Source organism: Haemaphysalis longicornis, unplaced genomic scaffold (genome assembly GCF_048455015.1).
Source record: "Haemaphysalis longicornis isolate Haplotype H1 unplaced genomic scaffold, Haemaphysalis longicornis Haplotype H1 scaffold_6, whole genome shotgun sequence".
NCBI classification, from domain to species: domain Eukaryota; kingdom Metazoa; phylum Arthropoda; class Arachnida; order Ixodida; family Ixodidae; genus Haemaphysalis; species Haemaphysalis longicornis.
In genome coordinates, this window is record NW_027526407.1 from 153,616,652 (window position 1) to 153,642,441 (window position 25,790).

The 25,790-nt window shown below is 47.5% G+C and overlaps 1 protein-coding gene across 1 annotated transcript in view; it reads right to left on the bottom strand.

Moving 5' to 3' along the window:
- Positions 1–1,452: 1,452 nt before the first annotated feature.
- Ttll12 (Tubulin tyrosine ligase-like 12) overlaps positions 1,453–25,790 on the bottom strand; it is a 118,332-nt gene continuing 93,994 nt past the window's right edge. Inside the window, exons 14-15 of the mRNA XM_077672775.1 lie at positions 21,095–21,254; positions 1,453–7,229 (exon numbers count right to left, since the gene is read on the bottom strand). Of these exons, the coding sequence (XP_077528901.1) occupies positions 7,063–7,229; positions 21,095–21,254 (327 nt within the window). The 3' untranslated portion in view covers positions 1,453–7,062. The remainder of the gene's footprint in view (positions 7,230–21,094; positions 21,255–25,790) is intronic.

Below are 25,790 nucleotides of genomic sequence, written 5' to 3' on the forward strand. Positions count from 1 at the left end.
TTCCCGCAAACTTCTTCATCTCATCTGCCCATCTAACTTTCTTGCCGCCCCCTGCCATGCTTGCCTTCTCTAGGGATCCACTCTGTTACCCTTAATGACCAACGGTGCCTTCGCATTACATGCCCTGCCCACACCCATTTCTTCTTCTTAATTTCTACTAATATGTCCTTAACACGCGCTTGTTTCCTGACCCACTCCGCTCTCTTCTTGTCCCTTTATGTTACACCTATCATCTTCCGTTCCATTGCTCGCCGAGTCGTCCTGAGTTTAAGTTCACCCCTCTTAGTGAGCCTCCAAGTTTCTGCCCCGTAGGTGAACACTGGTAAGATGCAGCTTTTGGTGCACACTAACTGAATTTCAGTTAGTATGCCCCGACTAGCCCCAACCACCATTCTAACGCAGAAACAAGATTCACGTTGCTCGCAAATATTTTACGTGGTCTTGGCAGTAGTAACTGCTTCGTGTCTTCTTTCCTCCATCTATTGATGCTGCACAAGTGCAGCGGGCTTTCACTTGGGTGAGGAAATCTGTGGCTGCATGCAAAGTGCCAAGCGGGATCACTTGCGCCACTTGCCTTTTGTCGAGCTCTTCTGTGCAAGCTGTCTTGAATGAAGCAAGGGTGCACTTTAGTCCAGGACCAGAAATAGCGTAAGACCTCGTTACAGGAGACAATGCTACAAGAGGCACCTGGTTATACGAGACAGCCAAGAGTTGTTGGTTTGGCATTCCTATGTTTGCATTGTTAGCAACAGTGCATACAAGAGACCTACCTTGGCTACAAGAGACACGCTTCTTGGGTCCCGTCAGGAGTTTCTGCCTGCGGATGTGAGCCTTGAAGATCATTCATGCCCGTGCAAGACAACGGCTCCTTCGAGGATGAATCCGAGGACAGAAAGTGTCGGCAGTCCAGGCTCAGCCCTTCAATGGCATTGCAAGCAACAGGACGGCTTGCAGAATGCAGTGCTTTACGTCCGCAAGTTGGGAAGGGAGCACATTGCTCACGACATCCACCAAAACTTCTACGAATGACTTTTTTCCACCATGCGGTTGATGTGTTCCAGCACACTTCAATGCTAACTTACCTATGAATAATAAAGTGTACTTCAATGCTAACTTAAAATAAAACCTTCCTCACGGTTTTTGGGATTTTAGGTTACAAGAGAGCTTGGTTACGAGAGGCATGTTTCATTAATCCCTTGTAACTACTAAGTGGCTTTACTGTATCTTCTATCCCATGCCGTCACAGTCAGACTATTTTCATTGGAAATGGGTTCTGCATGATTTGACCAGATCACACCACCCGCGATTTTCCTCCTTGGCTTCACATTTCACAAGCACCTACTGGCTAGGCAAGGACACCAAGGAATCGCATGCCAACATTCCAGTGAAATACGCAGTCATACTTCAAGGCGTGAGCTGTGCTCAGCAAAGTAAACGCAAGAATGCAATGACAACTTGTGCGTTTTTTTTATTGCTTTTCATTTTGCAGAAATGCACGATTGGCACACGAAAATTGGCACACGCAAGCGAAAGCACGCGCAACAGATGTGGGGCATCAAACCGCCTTTCCCCAACTGGCTACTCACAGGAAAAAGAGAAAGCAATGACAAGTGAAATAAGGCAAATTAAAAGGATCACTCTTCTGGATTAACCCAACATTGGCCTGCCCCGTTTCATTCAGAAGGAAGAACAGGATGAAGTGAGCACCAAAGTGCACGCTGTACATATTTACAGGTTTAAAGTGATTGAGCACTAGCCTCTGGGCTTTTACGCTTTGACACTGCTACTCTGCAAACACAGTTTGAGCTAAATTTCACCTGTCAAACAGCTGGCAGTCCAGTGAGATTGCGTCAGCGCAGCAAGAACTTCAAACATTGACAGGGAGACAAAACCAGCCCACAGTGCCACTACCAACCAACTGTGTTACAGGTAGTGCCTGCCTTTTCGCCCGATCGCCCGCTTACACCAAAGAAGCAACACACACAAGCTTTTGTCTGAAACGTGTGTCCCTTCAAAGAGCTGCAATGGCCATTCCACGGCCAACACACACCTGTGAACTGGCTCATAATATCCAGACAACAGAAGGCGGCCCGTGGTCAAGTACAAGCACGTCAGAATTAACCGTGCCAATTCTCTCAGCCCGAAATGGTACAATTGTCGTGCTCCAAAAAGCAGTCTTCCATGTGGTCAACCATAAAACAGCCAACTCTACCCTCCTAAAAACAAGTGCGCAAAAGACGAGACTTGAAGTGAATAAATTAGACTAAAACTCGTTGCAAGGCATGACAGGCTGGTTCGTGCGGCCCGCGTTAAGTACAGGTGGCACCAGGCAAGTTGTGCACCGCTCCTGTAACAGCACGAGCAAATGCGTGGTGCCTGAAATGCTCAACTCGCGATGCACAATCCCTTCCATTTGCGCTCAAGTCTTTAAAACGACAAACATGGTGATAATACTGAACACTGTGCCGTCTCCAAAGCACACCTTTGTCCCACCCAAGCCCTTGGCCCTTTTTCCCAAACCCTCTACCGTGCACCCTTTGAACAGTGTGAAACGGATCTTCCAAGCAGGCATGTCGTAACACGTCAAGGTGATCTGCTTGCTTGACCACTGCACCCCTTGTGTTGCGCATTCTACGCACACAGCAAGCCTAAGTATGCACAGCCTTTAAAGGAGCCACGAAGACAAAATACAAATTGGGTTTATTAAAAGACTGCTTAGTCCCGATAACAACGATACCAACACGATCACAATCTTCAAATAAATAACAGAGATATTGAAGAAAACGTGTGAGGCAGTCGTGACCCCCTAGCCAATTTCCCGCAACTTTTCTGACGTCAGGGAACCTTGTTTGTGCGAATGGCGGCCGCCTAACTGACCTGTCGCGACGACACATGGCTGCACGTCTATAATGGAGCCTCTAGTTCCATTTGACCGCATCACTTGAATGCTAACGTGCAGTCAACGCACAGAAAATTATGTTTTATTGTTGGCCCGTATGACGTCATTCTTGCTCATAACATGTCACTGTGGTGCAAAATTTCAAAGTTTTTAAATACTTCTTGCTTCTTCTTCGTTAAAAAACATCTTTTGTGGCTGTAATGGAGCTGAGTGAGATCCTGAATCTTAATTCTTTCAAATTAAACGAAGTTGTATTTTCTCTTTATGGCTCCCTTAAAGGAGCCGCGCAGACAAAATACAAGTGTGTTTTAAAAGAAAGGTTTCGTGTTTTATACTGAATCTTAATTCGTTCAAATTAAACGAAGTTGTATTTTCTCTTCATGGCTCCTTTAAAGGAGCCGCGCAGACAAAATACAAGTCTGTTTTAAAAGAAAGGTTTTGTGTTTTATACTGTCACGAGCGCTTGTCTGGATGCAAGCGATGTTTTATTCACTGAGAAATTCATAAATTTACGCTAAAACCTTGATTTTCCCGCTAAATCGTGTTTTCGTGGTCTGCAATGACATCACAGCAACCGACCGCTCTGCAGCCGATTGGAAAGCCTCATTTACCGTTAGTGAACCTAGATGGCGCCACCACACCGCGTCAAGCCGTTTTCTGCTTTTGGTTTGTTTGTGAACGTATTTGTACCTGGCTTGTTTTGTTCATGGAGACAATCGTTTGGTGAAACATGGTGCTCGCTAGACAAATACGGTCACGTAAGAGATCGTCGCTTGCGTCAATCGGCAAGTGTCGTCTCAGACAACCAGCCCCTCAGTGCTGTGCAGCTAAACCAAGCATAGTGTGCGCAGTACCAACAGCAGTACACATAGGTACTTGTATGTTTACGTGTGCTTTCATAACTTCCACTGTTTGTGCCACCATTCTTAGGGCTTTAAAAAGAATGTGCCCTAAATTAAGGCGCGAATAGCCCGTTTGGCAAGCTTATAAGCCCTGCATAACTTGCGTTTGCTTTTGCCACCCTCCTCCAATCGCAGAGCTGTCTGGTATGACATCATACGTTATGTTGTGGGAAATGAGTGAGTGGGTTGCATGGCCTCTCTTTTTTCCTAATTACACAGCTTATTTGGGCAAAGTTTACGTTAAAAGTGGCGTCAGTACGACTTTAACGAGGCCGTCTTTTGAGTGAACCAAACTTGTGTTTTCTCTTCATGGCTCATTTAAGCTGGGCAAAGCCAGGGTCACCAGGGTTATTTGTACACATACAGTTAAATCAAGAAAGCCAGCATCACTGTTTCAACGTGACGTGGACCAATCCCTGCATTTTTACGCCTCGATTAACTCAGTGGAAGCCTGCTTACACAACTTTTCTCAGCACCTTGAATGGTTAGGGTGTGGATTCGTTCCAAAATGAAGGCACAAATACTAGTTTTTGTGATGACAAATTTTGTGCCCTTTCTCAGAGTGCAGTTGAAGAAGGGACATGACAAGGTGCCTGCATATCTTTTTACCCCACGTAAAGTCAAGAAAGTCAGTCCATGGTTTTGTATCGCGAGTTTGCCAGGACAGTGGTGATTAGCCGTACGACGTACATCGTTGCATAAGCGTGATTGGGCCTCCACTGGGGTTGCAATAAAACATCCATTCAACGAGTTATTCTTGCCACAAATGTTCCACTGCAAACCTAACTGCGGCCCACAACCACAGTTGCAAATCTGTCACCCAAAACTGTATTTACAGGCTGAATTGCTGCTGTCCGGATTTTACGACACCCGCATTTTGCGACGCTTTTTCAGGGTCCCAAGAAAGTCGTATAATCGGGGTTCTACTGCAATTCACCAGTCGGGAAAACTCAAGTTCTAGAATCTGAGCCACGTTGTGGTTGATGGGAAAGTGTATCGGCACGGGGCATCCAGAGGACATAAACAGAACTTTGCTAAACATTTACCTCATATGACATCTTCGAGAAACACAGTTAGGAAATATTAAACTAGGCAATGCTCACTTATGTCTCCGTGGTTCTTCCTTTATAACGACTTCCCTTATAAGTAATACTCGACCTATCCGTCGACAGATGTGGGAGGCTAGCAGTCCGTACCCTGGGGCCAGCCATGGACTGCTTTTGACAGACGGGGCATCCTGTAGAGGTCCAGCAACTGGTGCCCACGGAGTAGCTCCGCCCAAGAACAAAGATTTTGCGACCATTCCCCCACCGTCGTCATCAGCATCGACATCACTAGCCAAAGTCCACTGCAGGACAAAGGCCCCTCCATTGGCTGCAAATGTTCAACAACGACGGCCCTGCCTGCAGATGACGCACCGTGCACAAAAGTTTGCTGCGCTGTTTGTTTGAATTTGGCGCATTTTCATTGAAGCATACGCGGCATTTGGTGGTTCGTTATGGCTAGGCTCACTCGGCGGAAGTTTTTCCCTTTTATGTGGAGTAACCAATCACCCCAAATGCAAAAACATCCCGAGACAGTCCAGCCCAGCCCCAACCGTTTACTTCCTTCTTCTCAGAAAGTTCAACAACGTGCGCAAAACACCCCTTCTGGCTTTGCGTACCCACCACACACGTGCAGAAGAAGCCGCCCGCATTGCTGATTCTGACGCTCCTCTGCGAATAGCCAGCCCCACAAACGCAACACGCAGCGACATTCGACGTGCAGTGGACACACACACACTCCCAGTGCGGAATTGCACACAGTTCTGTAGCTCACACTGGGCTCTGCGCATCACAATTCAAGTCATCAGCCCTTTCTTCACTCCAAAGCTACTCCCAATCCTCTCGTGCTGCAGCCCACAAAGAGTTTCGTGCTAACATATACCAGAGGGAAATCTGTCACTCCAATCGTGTGCTGTCGTGGCTGTCGCGATGTTCCCCTCCTACTCGGCTTGGCTTCTTTTTGCTCTTCAAGCCAGAATCAACAACAAAAATGAAAATATGTTTTTTTTAACAGCCAAGCAGTTAAGCGAATCGTCAGTGTTTGCACAGGAAAAAAAAAAAAAAACCCAAGAAAATGCCGAGCGCTCGTGCCTGCGTGCCTCGACGTTCGTCAAGCCTAGCGTACCCACTTGATTAAAAAGGTTGGCCAACACTGGCCACAAAAAGCTCCAGCGTTCGCTGTATCGTGGCAACACTTTCCCAGAATCAGAAAGACACTTCATAGCGTACGCCCCTCATTTGTTTGTCCTCGTTTGTTCGACCGAAACCTCACTGTGGCGTTGCTCAACTAAGGCCGTTGAAATGCCATGCCACCAATGTCAACCGCGACACCACAATGATACTAAAACTCAACTTTGTGTCCGTCAAAGATCACGTACAACAGCTTCACCATTCAAGTCTTGCGCGTCAGCGCAAGCTTCCCTGACATTTTTTTTTTACCGTATTTACTCGTGTAATGAACCCACGTTTTTTCCAGAAAATTCGGCACGAATTTGGGGGGGAGGGTACATTATGCAGAAAAAATTTGCAACAGATTTTTTTAAAAGTTGAAATTCCGCACAGTAAAGTTGTTAAGAGAAGAGCATCACAGCCTTACTATTTTTGTAAAAACACCTGGGTGATCATGTAATGGATTTTCTTTTTTATTCTGAACATGAATGAACAGGGTCATTACGCGAGTGGGTTCGTTATGCGAGTTTGCCTTGCATTGAAGCTTTATGAAAATCCCTGCCAAGTCAAATATTTGGGAGCTACAGTTTCTCATCAATAAAACAACTTTATATAGCATTTTACCCTAATATTGCGTTCTTTTTGTGCAACTCTCCAGCCTGTTCATCAGCCACGCGCCAAGCACCAGTGGAACGCACCTCCTGCCAGGCATGCTAAGTTTTCCCCTCTAGCATGTATCAGCACGAAACTCTGTGGCTGCAGCGCAGCAGACCAGAGGCGTGTGTGTGGCCTTCTCTGAAACCCATGCTGCTGCTGCCCAACTCTTCGATTTGTCCACCGTCACCTGTCTGCCTAAAGGCCCATCTGGGACTTGACCGTGCTGCCACCTGGTGGCGCGTGCATGCACTCTGGGGTCTCGTCCCCCACGGTAGTGTGCTTCTCTCTCCTCTGCTTTCGACAGCGGCCGGCCACAGTCCGGCCACTGTGCGCTGTTCACGGAGGGGCCCAGAACCGTGGGCCCCTCCCTCCCCGGCGGAGCGTGCGGTCGTCAGAGGGCCACGAAGCTCGGGTGGGCGTCGGCCTCGTCCAAGAAGAGGGCGGCAAAGACGTCGTTGAAGAAGTCCGGGTAGAACTGGCACGCTCGCTGGCAGTCGGGGGCCCAGTTCACCTCCAGCAACTTGGGCTGCATGCGCGCTGGCGGCTGCTCTGACGGACCTGCACACGGTGGAAGGCCCAACTAATTCAGCCGCACACTTCCTCTATGTATACATGGGGTTGTTCATTTTTGGGGTAAAACAAGATTTTACCCTAATTTTACACCCCAAACATGTTTAATAAGCAGAATCGGGTTATACTTGATTTCTCCCCGACTGGATTTTTTTCAACGTAGCAATCTATGCAGAATCATGGGTCCGCCATTCTCACCCCCTACTTGCTGGAAGAAGCAAGACCCACAAGCACAACTGTAAAGCTCATTGAGTACTGGCATGACTTCAGGGCTTGCTACCCCCCGCTTATTGATAAATGCTGCACCAATATTTTTTTGCCTAGCTAGCCAATGGGAGCTGTGCTGTCGAGAGAATTTTCTCCTGGCTGAGATGCGTTCCACAATCGGATGGCTCTCGAATGGAGATTGACATGTTGCGCGTGCAGATGATAATGAATGTAGACAAGGATGTGTAAAAAAACTGCGGTAGATTCCTTTGTCATAGGAATCGGTAAAACACGAAAGTGAAATTTGCAGCGAAATCTGCTGCTGAGTATGATTGTCGGGTCGGCGGCTGTCTTGTGGGTGTGCTCGGTGAGCGCCGTTCCAGTGGCAAGTCGAATCGGCAAAGGTGTACTGGCGTCATTTCTGTGGCAGATATGACGTCAGTGAAATCTGAGTGTATCCCGGCATAAAACACTTTCGTGTCAAAATATAAAACCAAGTATAAAGTACTCTTTAGTACTACTAAAGGTTGCTTCCCCGCAAGACGACCCTGAATGCAGGGGTGCACCCTTTACAGGCTACTTGCTTCGTTGTACTGGCGTCACTTCCGTGACGGATATGACGTCAGTCAAATGTTTGTGTGTCCCAGAATAAAACACTTTCATGTAAAAAAACCAATGACCACCTTTTTTGATTAAAATGCTTCATTTATAAGAAATTATCAATCTTCTTTAATGTCGCCATTACTGATCTATTTCCAAAACAAACGAACGACTTGGGAAAGTACTTGCTAGAAAGAAACTGCGATATCCTTCCAATTACCAGCCTGAAACAAAAACCGATTGTAACGCCTTCAAGTTAAGAAGCTCGCGATACCTAATGATAAAGTAAAGTAAGTGTATTTCTTGGTACATCTGTAGATTAGATTTTACCCCTCCCCCCAAAAAAACCTGATTTCTCCCTGATTATGAGTTGGAAAAATAGCACCAAATTTTTACCCCCCCAATTTAAAAAAAAAAAAAAACACGAAAACCAGGGGTGAGACAGATGAATCAGATTTGGGAGCAGTTTTTGGAGCAGCGAAATATCGATTTTGGAGCAGAACAATCTTGATTTGGAGCAGAAGAACGACATTATGTCACCTTAGGAGCCTAAAAAAACAGATTTTCGGCAACCCGGCAGGAAAAGCGTACTTTTAACTGGTTTTTAACGTACAGAACACTGAAACAGCCTTTCAACAAAGTTTTTTTCTACAGAGCACCACAAGGTACAAACTGCACTACCGTTTTACAAACCATTTTTAAACTCTTAGGCTCTATGCATAGATAGCGCGGAGGGCCGCTGAACATATCGAGTCGAAAACTAAGCAATCGTAAGGCATTTTTATTATCGTGTAAATGCCGAAATTATTTTTGTAATCCCAGACTCGGCTTCACGGGCAAGTGTAGAGCCACGGCAAAAGTTCCGCAAAGTGAGGCGACAGTCATCGCACCCCACCAGCCCTCCCATTTCAATCCCCAAGGTGCACGTCCATTACGACCGTAATTTCAGTAACGTTGTTTACCCACCTCCCTTTTGGCATTAAATTTCACTTCAGATAGCTGGAACCATTATTACTAGCATGAAACAATAGCCTTTCCCGCTAGCGGACACTGTTTGAACATTTTGCGGCGATGTAGCCTGCGCCGCCACTTCTGCAGTGTCGATCGTCCCATTCCCGCCACCCGAAAGCTCGCTGTCGAAGGCAGCAATAACACAGTGTTTTATAACACCGCAACGAGTCAAATTTCACTTCAAGCACGCAGTGCACCTCCCACTGAAGGCTCAAACACGGCTAATTCGCGGGCACCACGTTGTTTTTGATGAACTCCCGTCTTTCGAGTCGCGCAACTTCCCACAACAGATCAAACAACTAAATATAAACCCAGCCACCCCTGTAACCAAAACCACTGTAGAAATCGGCGAAGAGCACTCTGCCTGAACCACGAGCAACTGCTTCACCCGGCAGCCATGTTTTCCAATCTTCACCACACCAAGACGACCCAGTAACGTCGGTCCGGAAATACGGCGCTCCGAAAATTGCAGTTCTTTTTATCAACTTGCACAAGTAGTTTGTCGCCTCAGTACACATAAGTATTTTTTAAGTATAAGTATACTCAGTACACATAAGTATAAGTAGAAGACTCAGTACACAAAGACAGCACTTTGCAATGGTTTTCGATGGGAAAACTTTAAAAACTCACTGTCGAAAGAACTATCTCGGGGACAGTTTTATGCCTTTTTTTTTGTTATTGAAAGACCAATCAATTAAACCTTTACAAACAGCATCATCTCAGGGGTGCTGGAAAATTAGCCGTCAGTAAGCATTTTTCCCCACTGAAACTGACGCGAGCAGCAAAACTCTTGGCTCTCAGTGTTTGGGAGCAGTTTGGCGCAATTTTTACAATTTCCTCGCTTTTGGAGCAGCCTGGCGCAGGAAAACAAATTTGTATCAAAACTGCGCAATATGCGCAGCTGTCTCACCCCTGGAAAACAAACAACGCTATGTGCACACCAGTTGTGCAACTGCCCTTGAGAATCCGGTTTGCGCAAGCACCTCTGCTTCGTTGAAGCTGCGGGTGCGGCACCCAAAAACTGAGCTCTGCCGAGCACGCACAACCTAACAAAATTTAAAACTCACTTCTCAAATGAGAAAACATTATGGGGGTAATTGCCACCCATGTTTGCGCCGTTCTCCCTTCGTAAAGACTGACGGCAGCCGCTGCAGGCACTCGAGTCTACCACGCGAGCCTCCCACGTCTGTCGACAGGTATGGGGGGCTAGTGCACTTGTCCCCCCCTGTGCCTTCCCCCACAGCATGGGGCCCAGTGCACACTGGTTGCTGATATATTTGGCACCAACGTGGTGCAGCAGACTAATTGTTCAAAGCCTGTCCCCCATTGATCAAAAGCAACAGAATGGCCACATTCACAGGTCTGACTCCGGTATTGCCTGAAATCACCGCACCCCCTGCAACAATGCATTGAGTGAGTACGTACAAGTGCCGCCATGTTCAATGCCAGGACAGAAAGTTCGCAGGTGTAGTGAAGGGTTCGACCAAGGTTTCGAGCAAACAAACGGCAAAACAGCCATTCGCCAAGACAAAAAAAAAAAGTAAAGAGACGTGCGGATATGGGTTCCAAAACATCTCTCATCAGTGCAAAAGTGGAGCTCTAAACGATTCATTTGTCAAGGATTATTTGTAAGCTTCACGCAACACAAATAAGAAAAGGTAAGAGACGTTTTGAAATCCGTGCGGGTTCCCTGTTCGCAAGTCTGTTTCCTTTTCTGGGTTCGTTCGAAGCTCTAAAATGCGAGACGCACTCTGTCGGCCGTCGCCGACACGTCTGAGGCTTATGCACACAAGCATGCCAGGCTCCCACTCTCCCCCAGTTCACCGGCCTTGACGAGGCACTTTGCAAAGCTGCGTAACCCAACAACTTCAAACGGTACCCAGGGCCATTTGCAGCAAACTGAGGCCACAACAGCCCCCCAAATCGGGGGACAGGGACTCGACAGAAGCGAGTGACAAAGACCACGATGGTGCTGGAGACAGCACCACGCAGGTAGTCGTTCCTCTGCGAGCTACGCATCTTGTCGAACGACACCGAAACAGTGGTGAAAGTTTGTCTCCTGGCACCCAGAGGCTGCTATTGTCACTAAATTTATTTGAAGGCGCACAGAGCTGCGGAATCGTGGAGAGAAAGAGCAGCGAAACCTTCAGTACCAGCGCAACCTCAGAGAACAGCTGGTGGGTGATCTGAGGGCTGTCTGTACGTATGGAGTGCGAGGAAAGGCTAGGCGGGACGAGCCATTGGATCTACAACGAGCTCGCAGGCCAAAAGCAACAGGAAAGCAGAAGGAGGCAGGAGGGAAACTGTTTTGCTGCAATACCTGCAGTGACATCCCGGGCCTGCACCCAGGAGAATGCTTTGAGCGATTTCACACGCTGCTCAAGTCTTGGTAAAGGAGTTGCAAGCAGAATACAAAAGAAAAAATAAGTATCCTGGGAGTTTTGCTGGCGCAGTTCGCGTTTTTCTTCGCGGCGCCAGAACGTGGCAAAACAGCTGCGAACCTGAACAGCCGGAAGGTGGGTAAAAGTTTCGAACTAAAAAGGGTTAAGGCGATCAGTGTAATATTGGTTCTTGTAAGATGGCTGTCCCCCATTGCCTGTTGCACAGTGCCATCTAGGGAGGGGAGCACGGTCACAGAAAACGGCTGCAACTCTCTTGCTATCTAAAGTACCCCGCAACAAATTATGACAGTTTGCCGCTATAATGGCTCTAACATTACGCCCAAGTTTCATCTACTTGTCATAATTAGTTGGCCCACTGGCAAGTTGCAAACGCTACAGAATTAGGGACGTCTCGAAGGTGGCGCACTTACTTAAACACAAACACAAGGAAAAGAGACGACGAACCACAGCGCTGACTCGCAACTGATTTTCATTAGAACAGACACACAGTTAAATACTACAACCTAAACCCATGTGACCACACATCATACATACCGTATAAACCGGATTATAGGTCGACCCGGTATATAGGTCGACTCCCTACCTTGAGGTGGGAAAAGTTGACAAAAAGAAATAATTTGGCACAGAAGCGCACTCACAATGTCTATATTTATTTTCGACGCCCGTCCGTCACTGCCACTCACTATGCCTGCCGAAGTCACTCGTCCGAGCTCTCAGAGTCGTCCAAGAATGACTGCTTCACACTGTCATCTTCCATGCCATCAGGCGCGTTGCTGATGGAGCACTTGGTGAACGCTCGTGTAACCACGTCGTCGGGCAGCGACTGCCCAGAGAAGGACAACCAGCTTGACCTGGTCGCAACCGGCCCGTATGGGTCTTTTTGTTGTCGCCGGCTATCCACTCATTGTACAGTTCGCGGAGCCGGTAAGCGCATGGCCTCCGGAGCGATCGTGAGTGAAGTACCCGGACGAAGTCCACCACTTTGTTCTCCAACTCGGGGTGCACCGCTTGACATCCACGGAACGATCGGTTTCGGGGGTTGCACGCGCACAGCTTAGCTTTCTGGCTCCGCCAGTACCGCACACTTTTCTCCGAAACGCCTAACTGGCGTTGCGCCGCCATATTCCCATTCTGCTCGGTGACTCAATCGCCGTCAGCTTAAACGCTGCGGTGAACTGGCGTCGACTGCCGCCACTCATCTCGGAACAGAGACGTACAGAAATGTACGCACGCACGCACAATAGACGAGTAAAAGACGAAAAACTAGAGAAAAGCGAAATCAAATAAAGGCCTGATAGTGCAAGAGAGCAGTCCGACACGAATGGCGATGGTGACGGACTACGCTTGCACATTGTTGCCAGACAACGATTTACATTCTGCCAATGACCGCTATATAAGACAAGGGGTGACTTTTGTGCGGATTTTTTTGGAAAAAAACTCGACCTATATTCTGGTTTATACGGTACGTCACAATCCAGCGTGTTTGTTGTATATTTACGTTCCACAGCGATTTTAAAAATTCAAACTCACTCTCATGTAAATGAATCGATGGCACACTAAAGCACCACACCCCCTTCTTTACTTATATTATATGCCTCAATAATCTCGCGTGTCAACTTGTCCCTGTGCACAGGTAATATCACTGTTTCCTGGAACGCAGGCTCGCATTTGCACTTGGAAACGTGTTCAGCCAGGTGCGAGGAGGCGTCCCCTCCTAAAAAATTACAGCCTGCTGTCAATACACGGAGGGAATAAGTACGGTTACAGAAAACGGCTGTAACTGTCGTTTTAACAAAACTATCTGGAGACAAACTATACGGCACCTCTAACATAGCATGCCGCAGCTTTGACACGCCGGAGCCGTTGCCACCCATAGAGTTTCTCAACATCACCTAGAGCGGAAAGTGCCGCTGCGATCGCACGCCGCCATGGGAATTGTGGGTACAGTGGGAATCGGATTGGCAGCGAGTGGCTAGTGCAAAGGGCTATGCATTAGGCTTCTCGGCTCTGAAGCATTTGTTAGTTCTGTTTTCAGTATGCTTTCCCGTTTCCGGCATGCCACTTTCTGGCATTCAATGGCTATCACAGATACGCCTAAATACAGTCGAATCCCGCTACAACGAAATTGACGGGACGTGCGAAAAATTTCATTGAAGCGAAAATTCGTTGAGGCGAAATCTGCCCCAACACACCACGGAAAGGCCAGAAAAATAGCCTCGTGCGTTTCCGCAACATTGGCAGCATAATACAATGTTTAGAAAAAGGAGTGACGCGCAATAACTCATGTTTATTCGGATAACAAACATACCAATGGTTATCTGTTTTTTCACCACCCAAAGAACGCGTTACGGAGGGGGGTGAAGATATGCAGGCGCAAAACGTATCGCTGTACAACAAGGCGTGTCCACCGAGCTGATTACTTGCAGATAGCTGCTAGGCCGTGGGAAGCCCCCCTCTCGCTTGTGGCAGGAGCAGTGCCGTTATCTTATCCTCTGACAGGGCACGGCAGCTACTGGCCTTGGCAGGCAAGACGCACGCGCTTGCATTTAACAGGACCGCGCGCTCGCGACTAAGATAGGATGACTAGGCTTCAAGACCAAACGCGCTAACATGATTTTCGCTCTTGGCTATGAAGAATGGTAGAAGGAAAACGGCAAGGACAGCTGCTCACAACGCATACATGATGGCACCGCGCTAGAAGTTCACTCTAACTGCTCTAACCGCGCCACGACCGCGCCAGCTGCGGAGCACATTCATGCAATTTCAACTGGATACGGATTGGCTGTAGCTCTGGCTCCGCCTTGGCGAAGCGGGCCTGCGCCTCGTGTAAAGACGGCCAGCCACATCGTTATCACCATCAAGCAATGGCGTGCGCCTATGAGTTATTTTTTGTTTTGTTTTGGGTGGCGGTGTGGTCGCAACGCGCATTTTCGGTGAAACTAAGCGTCCTGAATGTATAAAAAGTTACAGATAGCTGGCGCTATGCTTATTTTATTGTCAAATAATTGTTCGAACCCAGCCCAAATCATCGAAAATTTCGTTGAAGCGAAAGCAAGCCTGACAAATGGTTCGTTGTGGCAAGGACTTTGTTGCATTGACTTCTATGGCTAGCTGACGGAGAATTGGAAATATTTCGTTGAAGCGGAAATTTCGTTGAAGCGGCGTTCGTTGTAGCGGGGTTCGACTGTAACAGCGGGATTAGCACTTAACGCATGTTCTCGCGTTAGTGGGGAGTTTCTTAATTAAGGGGGGACACGGGTCTTTGGGACCAAAAATTGGCGAAAAAAATCGATATTTTGAAAGTGGCATTTTCGGAATCCTCAAGTCTTTTTGCCCAAGTCAGCTAAGTTTCAAACCTCGGGAACTAGTATTTCACCCGCAATAACAATTCAAAACGCTTGCGCGAGCCCAATGCGCGCAAAAGCAAACGCTAAAACGGTACTTTTGTCACGGCGCGCACCCGTATTCCCCCTCTAGCGACAGGCGCAGTGTCATTTGAAAGAGCGCTCTTTCCGCTTCAATCTCCCGCCACCGCTGTCCCGCTTCGCCCACTTGGCGTAGAGAAAATAAGCCTCGAAAAAAAGGAAAAGTCGTGGCCTGATTGGACGTTGGGCCACGGTGCAATTGGATTGGCGGAGTGCGGCGCGGGTCGTCTGCTTCGCGTGTGGGCGCATCTGTGGCCCGAATGTGCCGCCGCCATTTCTCTCGTGTGCGAACGGCAGCAAAAACGCAAAACGATGCCTGGTTCGGCGAAAAAAAAAACATCACACGCGGAAGAAGTATGGCAGGAAAAGAAAAGTCAGAAGTGAACAACATCAAGAAGCGTGCCGCATCAGTGGAAACTGAAGAGATTGCACGCGACCCTGAGCGTAATGCTGAAGCCGACGGGACCGCCGATGTGCCTGACAGCCAGATAGGCCTAGCAGCCCCGACGGATCGGCGGGGACCGAGCCAGCGCGTTCGACTAGATACAGCGATGCTGCAGCCATTTGAAGTGCGCGAGAAAAAAGCGAAAGCTGAAAAGCGCCTACATGACCTTGCGTCAAAACCAGCGATGAAGAGAAAGATGGATTGCTTTGCTTCTGAAAGCCCCGACATTGCGACCGGCCCCGTTGACGATACGAACTTTGTCTTTGCGAGCCTGGACACGTTGAACGGCCCGATGAATGGTGTCAAGTGCAAAACACGCGGCGGGAATGTTATCGTCTCCCCTGGTGAACGATAACACGGCCTTGCTGTGAAATTGTGCCATGAATGCGCGAACTGCGGAGTCGTGTCGTCGTCGTCGTGGAGTTCTCCGCGTGTTGAAGGGGAACAGAAAGTGAACCCCTTCGTTGTAAACGTACTGGCTGCACATGCGATGCAGTCGAGCGGAAACCATCAAACGGCACTAAGTGACGTCTTTGCCGAGATGAACATTTCTCATCGTGGGCTGCATACGAAGACGTGGCAGCACTACGTGAAAACAAAGCTGACCCCTGCTGCTACTTGTGCAGCCGACAGTGTCACGACCGAGTGCGCGCGGTCCGTTTGTGAACTTTACCGCCAACTCGACATCTACAACCCGGAGAACATCGCCGTTTCCTATGACGGTTCATGGATGACCCGCGGCCACACGTCCCACATTGGCGTCGGGACCGTGCCAGAAAAGTGCCTGACGGACGGCCGAAAAGGACAGGCGCCGGGCAGCTGAATCGGCTCGCAAGCGAGCAGCGGCTGAAAATGTCCAGCGAGCGGTGAAAAAGCGGCACACCAATGCTGGAAAGCAGACAGACTGTATTCCTGGAGGCTACTAACTCTCAACCATTATAAATATCGTCTACGCTCATTACAGCAGATCCGGCAACAACGGACTTTCGGTTACAACAGACCATATCTGTTGGTTTGTTTGGTCCCCATGCATTTTAAATGGAGTCCACTCCGCTCATAACGGACCCGGCTAAAGGGGAAAATTGTTTCGACTGAATGCTTATAGCGGACTTCTGCGGGGCTGGCACCCGATATACTTTTTTTTTGTTTATTTTGGAAAGAAAACTGTTATGTCTGGCAACATTGCTGGCAGCCGGGTTGTTGGCGCAGCCAAGCCAAGCCAGTGCCAGTGGCTTTTTTTTTCCCACTCCGCTCATAATGGACCCGGCTAAAGCAGACTATCGGCTACAACAGACGAAATTTTAGGGGAAAATTGTTTCGACTGAATGTTTATAGCGGACTTCTGCGGGGCCGGCACCCAATATACTTTTTTTTTGTTTATTTTGGCAAGAAAACTGTTATGTCTGGCAACATTGCTGGCAGCCGGGTCGTTGGCGCAGCCAAGCCAAGCTAGTGGCTTTTTTTTTGTGCGACCAGCGGCATGAGCGGCAGGGTAGCTGATTTCACTGTCGGATAAATTAAGCGTAATTAACGCTGTTGAACACGAGGAAAAACAGGCTGACATCGCCAGAAGTACAGGACTGTCTAAGCACAGTGTCCGCTGTACCGTCAAGAACAAGGCCGCTGCCGATAAACGCGACTCCGGTGAGATTGAAAACAGGGCAATCGAATACTCGAAGTGGTGCACTCGGAGGCGAGTCTGCCCTCGTCAGTTTTTTTATGTAATAAAAAACTCGGTTTCAGTGAAGTTCGGCTTTTATTATTCCCACGCATGCATCGTTCCCGTTCCGTTCGGTGAAAAAGGTAAGAAATGCCTCAAGTAGGGGTTGTTCCCCATCCATTGTGTGCAATCTGCCGGTAACCGTGCGCAGTCCAACTGGTCTATCTTCCGATTTCACAGCTGTCCGTCATCAGATTATTTCATTACAGCTGTTTCGATGACCAGAATAAAATCGTTAAAAATGTGGAAGCTGCCTCGGGGGAACGTCAGGCAGCGATCCAGTTTGATTGACGAACGGTTTCGGGAAAACCTGGTGGAGGGATTTAAAAGAGCCTAGCTAATTCAGATGGCCACGACTGATGTTTTATAGCTGGCTAATAATTGCACCTAGTTATATTCTTGCTTTATTTGCTCAGCTCATCATGCGTCTTTACACGCTTGACCGCATGCGCTAGGCCTTTTGCAAGTGCTGGTGCTAAGCTTTGGAAATGGTGTTCAGGCGATTTTTTGCCCTTGCGCAAACACTGTGCAGAGGTGCTGCAGGTGTGTAGAAAGAACAAAGTGTATGTACTATGCATATGCAATATCGTCAAAGTACCCACTTTAGGGCTCATCCACCCCCCCGGTTGGATATATACTGCATACTTCGGCTACAGCAGACGTTTTTTTCCGGATTCAGAGGGTCTGTGTAACGGGTGTAGACTGTATGTACATACTAATTGGTGTTGTCAAATAAATCTCATGTTATTTGTTTTTTACCATTTCTTCAAAACAGAAATTTTGGACTCTATTTAGTTTTAAGGCCTCTCAATATCTCTGCATGGATGGCAGGTACAGCTATAATAATTTTTTTTGCACCAGGAAGCTAAATATGCATACTCTGCACTAACGGGAACAGATTTCTGAAAATGAGCTTTGATAATTACTTATTTTGCATTCCATCCTCCACCAGTAATGGCCACCATCTGAACACTGATTTTCAATGAGCTGTAAAACTGCTATAATAAAGAAAAGTGCTCCCATTAGTTCATTGCTTATGCATTTGACTACCCAATCATGTGTTAATGAACATTTTTTATGGACCACTTTTTTTTTTAATTCAAGCCTTAAAAAATGGCGGCTAATTAGTAATTATCCCTAAAACTAACTGACTTTTGCAAAAACTGATTAGATATTTGGAATCAGCGATTAGATATTCGGAATCAGTGCAAAAAACTGTACAAGAGTGCATAGCTTCAGCAAAATTGGATAAGAAATAAAAAAAAATAGGTTAAAGACCCACTTCCCCCCGGGTGACTACATGATGCTTGATGATGATGATTGATGATTGCTATTGGTTTCCCCTTTGAAGCGGTTTCCCCTTTGAAGGTGATGACATGCCATCTTACCAACATGTGACATTTGTTACATAACACTTCACTGCAGTAGAAAAAAAAAGTTTAAACTGACTGATTTCTTGCGGTAATGTACCCTAAATGGCAAACCCAAGCAAAACACGGTATTCAGATTTAATCTTGGCACCTGCACGGCGATTCTCTGGTCAATGTTCATTAGCATGCACCCAGGAGTAACCAATCTGCGCTCGGGCCACATTCTTTCAAACACCAAGATGAAAAGGGATAATTCTCCCCCGAAACGAAGTAAGGAGTGTGGCATCCAGGAACGCTGTGGCTGCACAAGCGTGTTCACAATGGAGACAAAGCGTTGTATGGCAGATGGGCACCACGCTTCTGCCTGAAAGGACCGAGTGTCTGTGAAATCCGGAATGCAGGACTTCTGAAAGGGAGGTTGTGCGTGTGGAGATTGGGCACGATCGACTACCAAGAGCGCAAACACAAACCAAAGGGAGGCACGAACACGGCAGTGTTTAGCGTTGCTATTAGTTCTTCGTGTGCATGTTCGCTTGAAACATGCGTGCATTGCCTTTCGAGGGTGACAGTCTCTTCTTGGGCTATTCAAGCCCAAAAATGTTGGTCAGGAATGTTGGTCCATTCAGCCACCTGACCAAAGGATAAAATTCCGAAACTACAACTTTACGCAGGCAAAACTTTTTAAAGCACTTTCTGCCTGTCGAAATTGTTTAGCAAGAAGAAAACATCAGGTACATTTGAGGCAAAACGAAATACATAACTGGTACCAGGCAGTACCGCATTTTCGCGCGTACAACCTGCACCAAAAATGTGAAAATTTTAGAGGCAGGCTGGGGTGCGGATAATACGCGGGGTATTTCCTTCAGCACAACTTCACGGCACTGCGCGTTGGGTCGTGAAGCTCAACGCCGTAGCACTGACATGGCAGCGATTACGCAAAACACACAAGGACAGGGAAGGACGAGCGCACTCTAACAACAGAATTTTATTACTGAATTCTGACTTTCGCCTTGCAGTCTTGCCAAATAGACACTTTTTCTGTCCACATAGTATGTGATGTGTTGCTTGAGCGGCAGCTTTGGTGCAGCGTTTCTTCAAATGTGCGGGCAATATGCGAGGATTTTTTGTTTTTCTTTTCCGGTGGGCTGAAGGTGGGGGTGCAGATTATATGCAGGAGCGGGTTATACGCGCGAAAACACGGTACTCTTTTAATTGAAAATAGATGCACGGTAGATGTTTGTTTGCAATGCCAAACAACACAAATACACATTAGGAACAATGTCTCGACCCAAAAATATACAAAGCGCTCGCGAGCAGGCCTCTGCGGTGTGGTGGCCTTCCAAGAAGCCTAACAGTAACAAGAGGTTCCACTAGATGACACGAGCAGTGGAACGCAGAAAAATTGAATTGAATTGAAACCTCCACTGTGTTTATCGTGGGATGAGCGAGACAGCCGGGCAGAGAGGAGAGGCAGCGGCGGCACAAGACTATTGACGGCCTTGGCCGCAAACTGAGCAAGTATGCGGGCAATTTCTAATCCTGGCCAGTCTACACTGCATTTGGAAACACATGTGAAAGTCAGACTGCCACAGCCAATCTACGTGCTCAATATTTACAAACCTGTAAGCTCGCACTTGTCCCCACAGGCTGTGAGTGTATTTTCTTGGGCTGGGGGGGGGGGGGGAGACTAACTACGTAGGAAGAATCTCGCCAATCTTTGAACAGAAAGTGCTGGCCTTGTCACAGCACTGAATTGGTGGGAACTGGTTAGTTGCATACGGCTGCAATGCAACACTTCATTGAAGAGCCTATGAAGATGAAATACAAGTTTGGTTTTTTTTAAAAGACTGCTTCGATCCCATAGCAATGGCGCCAATTTTACCGCAAACTTCACACAAATAACTGCGATACTAGGGACAACAGATGAGGCAGTGGCGACTTTCCAGCCTTTTTTTCCCTGTGACTTCTCCATGACGTCACAGAATCTAGCTTGTGCATTTGGCCCACCTAAGCCACCACCAAGAAACGTTACAGGGCGATTGTACTTGGGACTCCAGTTTTGTTTGATCAGATCACTGAAATGTTAATGTGCGGTTAACACACTGATGACGTTTTTAGTGCTTACCCATAATGCATTGGCGGTGCCCACACTGAGTCAGTGCAGCACAAAATTCTAGCTTTGACAACATTTCCCGCACTTGTTCGGCTAAAAAAACGTCTCCCACGGCTGGAAGGGAGCTGAGCGAGCGCACCAGCGGCTGTTTCTTTCAAACCTAACGAAGCTGTTTTTTGTGTCCGCAGCCCCTTTAATTAACAAAGGCATCGAAACAATTGATTCAATGGATTGACTGATTATAGGGGTTTAACGAGCCAACGCGCTCCAGGTTAATTTTGACCACCCGGGGTTCTTCAGCGTGCACCGAAATCTCAAACACACTGGGCGTTTTCGCTTTTCGCCTCCACCAGAAAAGCGGCCGCCGTGGTCGGGAATCGAACCCGCGCCCTCGTGCTCAGCAGCATAGGTATTGACACAATGCTACGGCGCTCGTAGGGGTTCCAGTAGCAAGTCCTAGCCCGTGTCGCCATTCTCTTTAGGTGAAGAAGGCCCCCAATCAACATCACCAATCGGGTTACAACACACACGTGGTGCCACACAATGTACGTCCTCCTCACCGGTTTTGTTGTCCTCGGAGGCGGAAGCAGGGCGTTGCCACTCGAGCATGAGGTCGACCGCGTACAGGGCGCGCGACTGCGGGCTGTGGGCCAGGCCCTCGGGCGGCGGTCGACTGCAGGCGAGCTCAAACACCCGGCGAAGAACGCCAAACACCTCTGCCTGCGGTCGGGAAGGAACATCAGTACACCCGGTACACGGCCAGCAAGGGCGACATTTTCATCAGGGCCCGTTATCAGTGACCAACAACCGCTGGCAGAAGAAATGCGCAAGTGGGACCACCTCGGAACCAGGCAAGCAGAAACGAGGGCTACACCCCCCTGAGCCAACGGTGTCGAAAGTCAGAAAGCCAAAGAACTTTGGCAAGCACATGGCAGAAGATTCAAGAGCATGTGCACGTGAAGTGTCGGTGCTACTGTTAAACACTGGGGTGCCATTTTCAGATAAATTCCTTCGATGAGGCATGCTGGCATGTGTGCAGCGTTCTTGCATTGCACACATCTGGATGCCTCATCGTATAGTATCGTATAACATCGTATAATGAGTCTCTAAACGGCTCTAAAATGAATAAACGGCTGGAGGCAGCACCCGTCCATGTCAACTCTCTTGTGTTCTGTTCATCTGTGCCCATAGCCATGTTTTTACACAACCGTAAAACTCCAACTTCCTCCCAAATTTGACAACTGACAAATTGCCCGATTGACAACTAAATGTTCTACACACACACGACACCAACTTAGTTGTGGAGGGATTCGCGACTGTACAATTAATGAAGTCTCGCTAGTTTTGATTCAGCGTCACGACTGTCCCCTTTGTTCCTCAGCCTTTCGTCAGCGCCCCCTTCTGCTCCTTCCAACATTCCGATGGCATGTTCTTAGTGGTCGCCACAGACGCACACGCGGTCACCTTTCTCTCCATTTCTGCTCCACTGGATGCTTTCTCACAGCCGCCAAAAAACTCCGAGCCCCAACAATGGTGAGGCTAATGCAAATTTTGGCTCTTTTCATCATTCGCATGTTGGCATCTGACAGCGCCACCAATTCCTCACTAACGATACCCGTGCCAGAGACCGTACGACCAGAGCTGTACAAAGGGGCATCGTCGCTGTCCGCAGGTGAAGCACATTCACTCCTCTGACCCCAACTCCACTCTGAGCTGTCACAAAACCTGCTGTCCACGTTCCTAAACCATAACTCTCCTGCTGTCAGCTACGACCTCGCAGTTGCGTCAAACGTGGCAACCACCTAGTGGCGTGGGTAGCATACAAATATCACAAAAGCTAGACAGACTGACCAAGGTTTAACTCTTTCGGGACCGCTCCATAAGCCATCGATCACATATGATCGATGGTTTCGCGAGCCTGCAGAATACAAATTTTCCCTCGATGGAACACCTAGCGACATCTAGGAGATAGTTTGAAAACTGGAGTTTTCTCTTTTGTGAAGTTTCTTTTTTTATCGCCAGGCGGCTACGCATCAGGTATTTTATTCTGACGGGCAGTGGTTTCGAATGTAAACAAACATGGCGTCATACTCGCATGCGAGCGCAATAAGAAATCTGCCCCGTCTCGTCTTGCATATCTTCGCCTTCTACTGTGGATTTTAACGATGAGAGTGGCAGTGAAGAGTCGAAATGCGGCTTTAGAGATCGGATTTCAGCTCGAGTGAGGATTCAGGTGTCGATCAGCCTGGAACATCAAATCGCGCTCAAAGGTGGGTGTTGGTTTCGGTTTCAATTGGCTCTGGAGTAGATATGTGTGCTCGAACTATGTTCTGGGTGGTTTATATTTATTCGCTAGGATGTTAACTACCTATGGTGGTGATCTCCTGCCACCAGCGCAGAAACGGATCAAGTTTTCGCCGAGACAAGAGCCCGGCGTGTACCTGGTCGACGACGTAGCCATGGCCCTAGTGCCAAAGAGATCACGCACAAAACAAAAAACCAGTTACACCTAGCCGCATCAAACTTTTTCAATGAAGAAACAAAGCATTGTGTTAGATTTTGTATATCCTGAAATAATTTTATTCTTTTTTAATATTTTTATATTTACGCTTTTTTATATTTTTTTTCTGTAGTTTTTTTACGAAGTTCTTAGTTTCAGATTTTTTCATGGTTCTATCGTTAGTGTTGAAGTAAAACTTGTGTATTGTATGTAAAAGAACATATAATTAGCTGCATTTTGGTATATGCTAAGGCAGGATGGTGCCTTTGCTTTATGTAAAAAAAAAAAAATTGTACCGGGACCTCCCATTTTCATTACTTTTTCCGGCGGTCCCGAAAGAGTTAAGGGGCCATGAAGACAAAACACAAGTTTGCTTCACTCAAAAGACTGCCTCGTTAGAATCATGCTGACACCATTTGTAACATAAACTTCGCTCAAATAAGCTGTATAATTAGGAAAAAAGGGAATGGCTATGCGACCCACTAGCTCATTTCCCGCAAACAGAACCTATGATGTCATACCAGCCAGCTCTGCCATTGGTGGAGGCCGGCAAAAGCAGACGCAAGTTAGGCAGAGCTTATCAGCTTGCCGAACGAGCTACTTGCGCTTAAAGTTAGGGCACATTCTTTTTAAAACAGTAATGGTGGGACATACAGTGGAAGTTACGAAAGCGCACGTAAACATAGAAGTACCGATGCGTACTGCTGTTGGTACTGCGCTTGTTTTAGCTGCACGGGACTGTGGGACTTTGGGGTAGTTTTAGACGACACTGCAGCTGATTGGCACAAGCAACGGTGTCTTACGTGACCGCATTTGTCGAGCGAGCACCGTGTTTCAAGAAACAGTTATTATCTCGCTGAACAATAACAATCCAGGTCCAAATACGGTAAAAACAAACCAAAGGCAGAAAACGGCTTGCCGCAGTATCGTGGCGCCATCTAGGTTCACTAACAGTAAACAAGGCTTGTCAATTGCAGACCACTAAAACACACGATTTAGTGGGAAAATCAAAGTTTTAGCTTAAATTGAGTAATTTCTCGGTTAATAAAACATTGTTTGCATCCGGACAAGCACATGGGAGACTATAAAACAAGAAATATTTCGAATAAAACAAACTTGTATTTTGTCTTCACGGCCCCTTTAATGCCCGTAGCAAATGCAGCAAGTGCCCCTTGCACACTGATCGTGAAACTGTCGTGCCGACTTCTGCAATGCCATTCCGAGTTGAAGCCTTCGCGGCTGACGGCGGCAGCGCGATGTGATGTGTACGCAGCAGAAACCGCTCAAATCAAAAGTGTTTCACCAGATGAGCAGAAAAAGTTGCCTTAGAAGCAGCACTTCTCATGCATCAATGCGGCAGCCAAAGGCAGTCCCACCTAACCGTCACGCGGCTCTAAACCCTTTCCTTACCGCCACATTCGCCATCGGATACGGAGTTCCGAAGATTTTAACCGTCCCGCAAGAGCTAAGAACAGTGCCTTGCGGACAACTAATGCCATCTGGCGTATTTATTGACAACTCCTTTTTCTATCTGATTATTGTTTGTTTCCATTTCGCAAACGTAGACAATGATGTGGGTTCGTCCGATTTCAGTTCTGATGAAGACGCTCCCATCCAACGGCCTCAGACCTCAACAGGCGCTGCCAGGTAAGGTTCGTTCTTGACTTAGCGCTGTATTTACAATAAATAAAACGTGCTTCCTGTCTGATGAAAGTGGTTATAATTTTATGTGTAGGGGCTGGACAATGAGCGGTAGGGATATTTTACCGTATCGCGTTGCCACCTCCTAGACAGGCTGGTGCTCGTGTCTTACTAGCGCTCTGGAGCCACGTGCCACTTCTCAACAGCGCTGGATTTTTTTCTTGTTTTTTACCACTGAGTGTTAAGGGTTTCGCATGAGAACCCAAATAAGTATGCTTGGATACATATTACTTCTTTCCTTGGTCAACTTTTTTTCCACGTCTGTTTTCAGGATGAAAAATCCCAAACTTGGTGTACAGCGTTGATGCATATATTTAATCATAGCTTAAAGGAGCCATGAAGACAGAATACAAGTTTGTGTTATTCGAAAGATTTCGTGTTTTACAGTGCCCCCAGCACCTGTCCGAATGCAAACGATGCTTTATTGGCTGAGAAATTACTCAGTTTAAGTTACAGCTTTGATTCCCCCGTTAAATCGTGTCTTTTTGTGGTCTGCAATGACATCACGGGAACCGACCACTCTACAGCCGATTGGGAAGCCTTGTTTACCGTCAGTGAACCTAGATGGCGCCACCACACCACGGCAAGCCGTTTTCTGCCTCTGGTTCGTTTTTGAGCGTATTTAAACCTGCCTTGTTTTTGTTCAGGGAGAAAATAATCGTTTCGTGAACCATAGTGCTCGCTTGACAAATATGGCCAAGTAAGAGACCGTTGCTTGCCTCAATCGGCCAGTGTCGTCCGAGACAACTCCAAAGCCCCACAGTCCCGTGCAGCTAAACCAAGCATAGTGCGCGCAGTACCAACAGCAGTACGCATCGGTACTTCTATGTTTACGTGTGCTTTCATAACTTCCACTGTTTCTCCCACCATTCTTCCTGTTTTAAAAAGAATGTGCCCTAAATTTAGGCGCGAATACCTCGTTCGGCAAGCTTATAAAGCCCTGCCTAATTTGAGTTTGCTTTTGCCGGCCTCCGCCCATCGCAGAGCTGTCTGGTATGACATCATAGGTTCTGTTGCGGGAAATGAGCTAATGGGTCGCATGGCCTTTCCCTTTT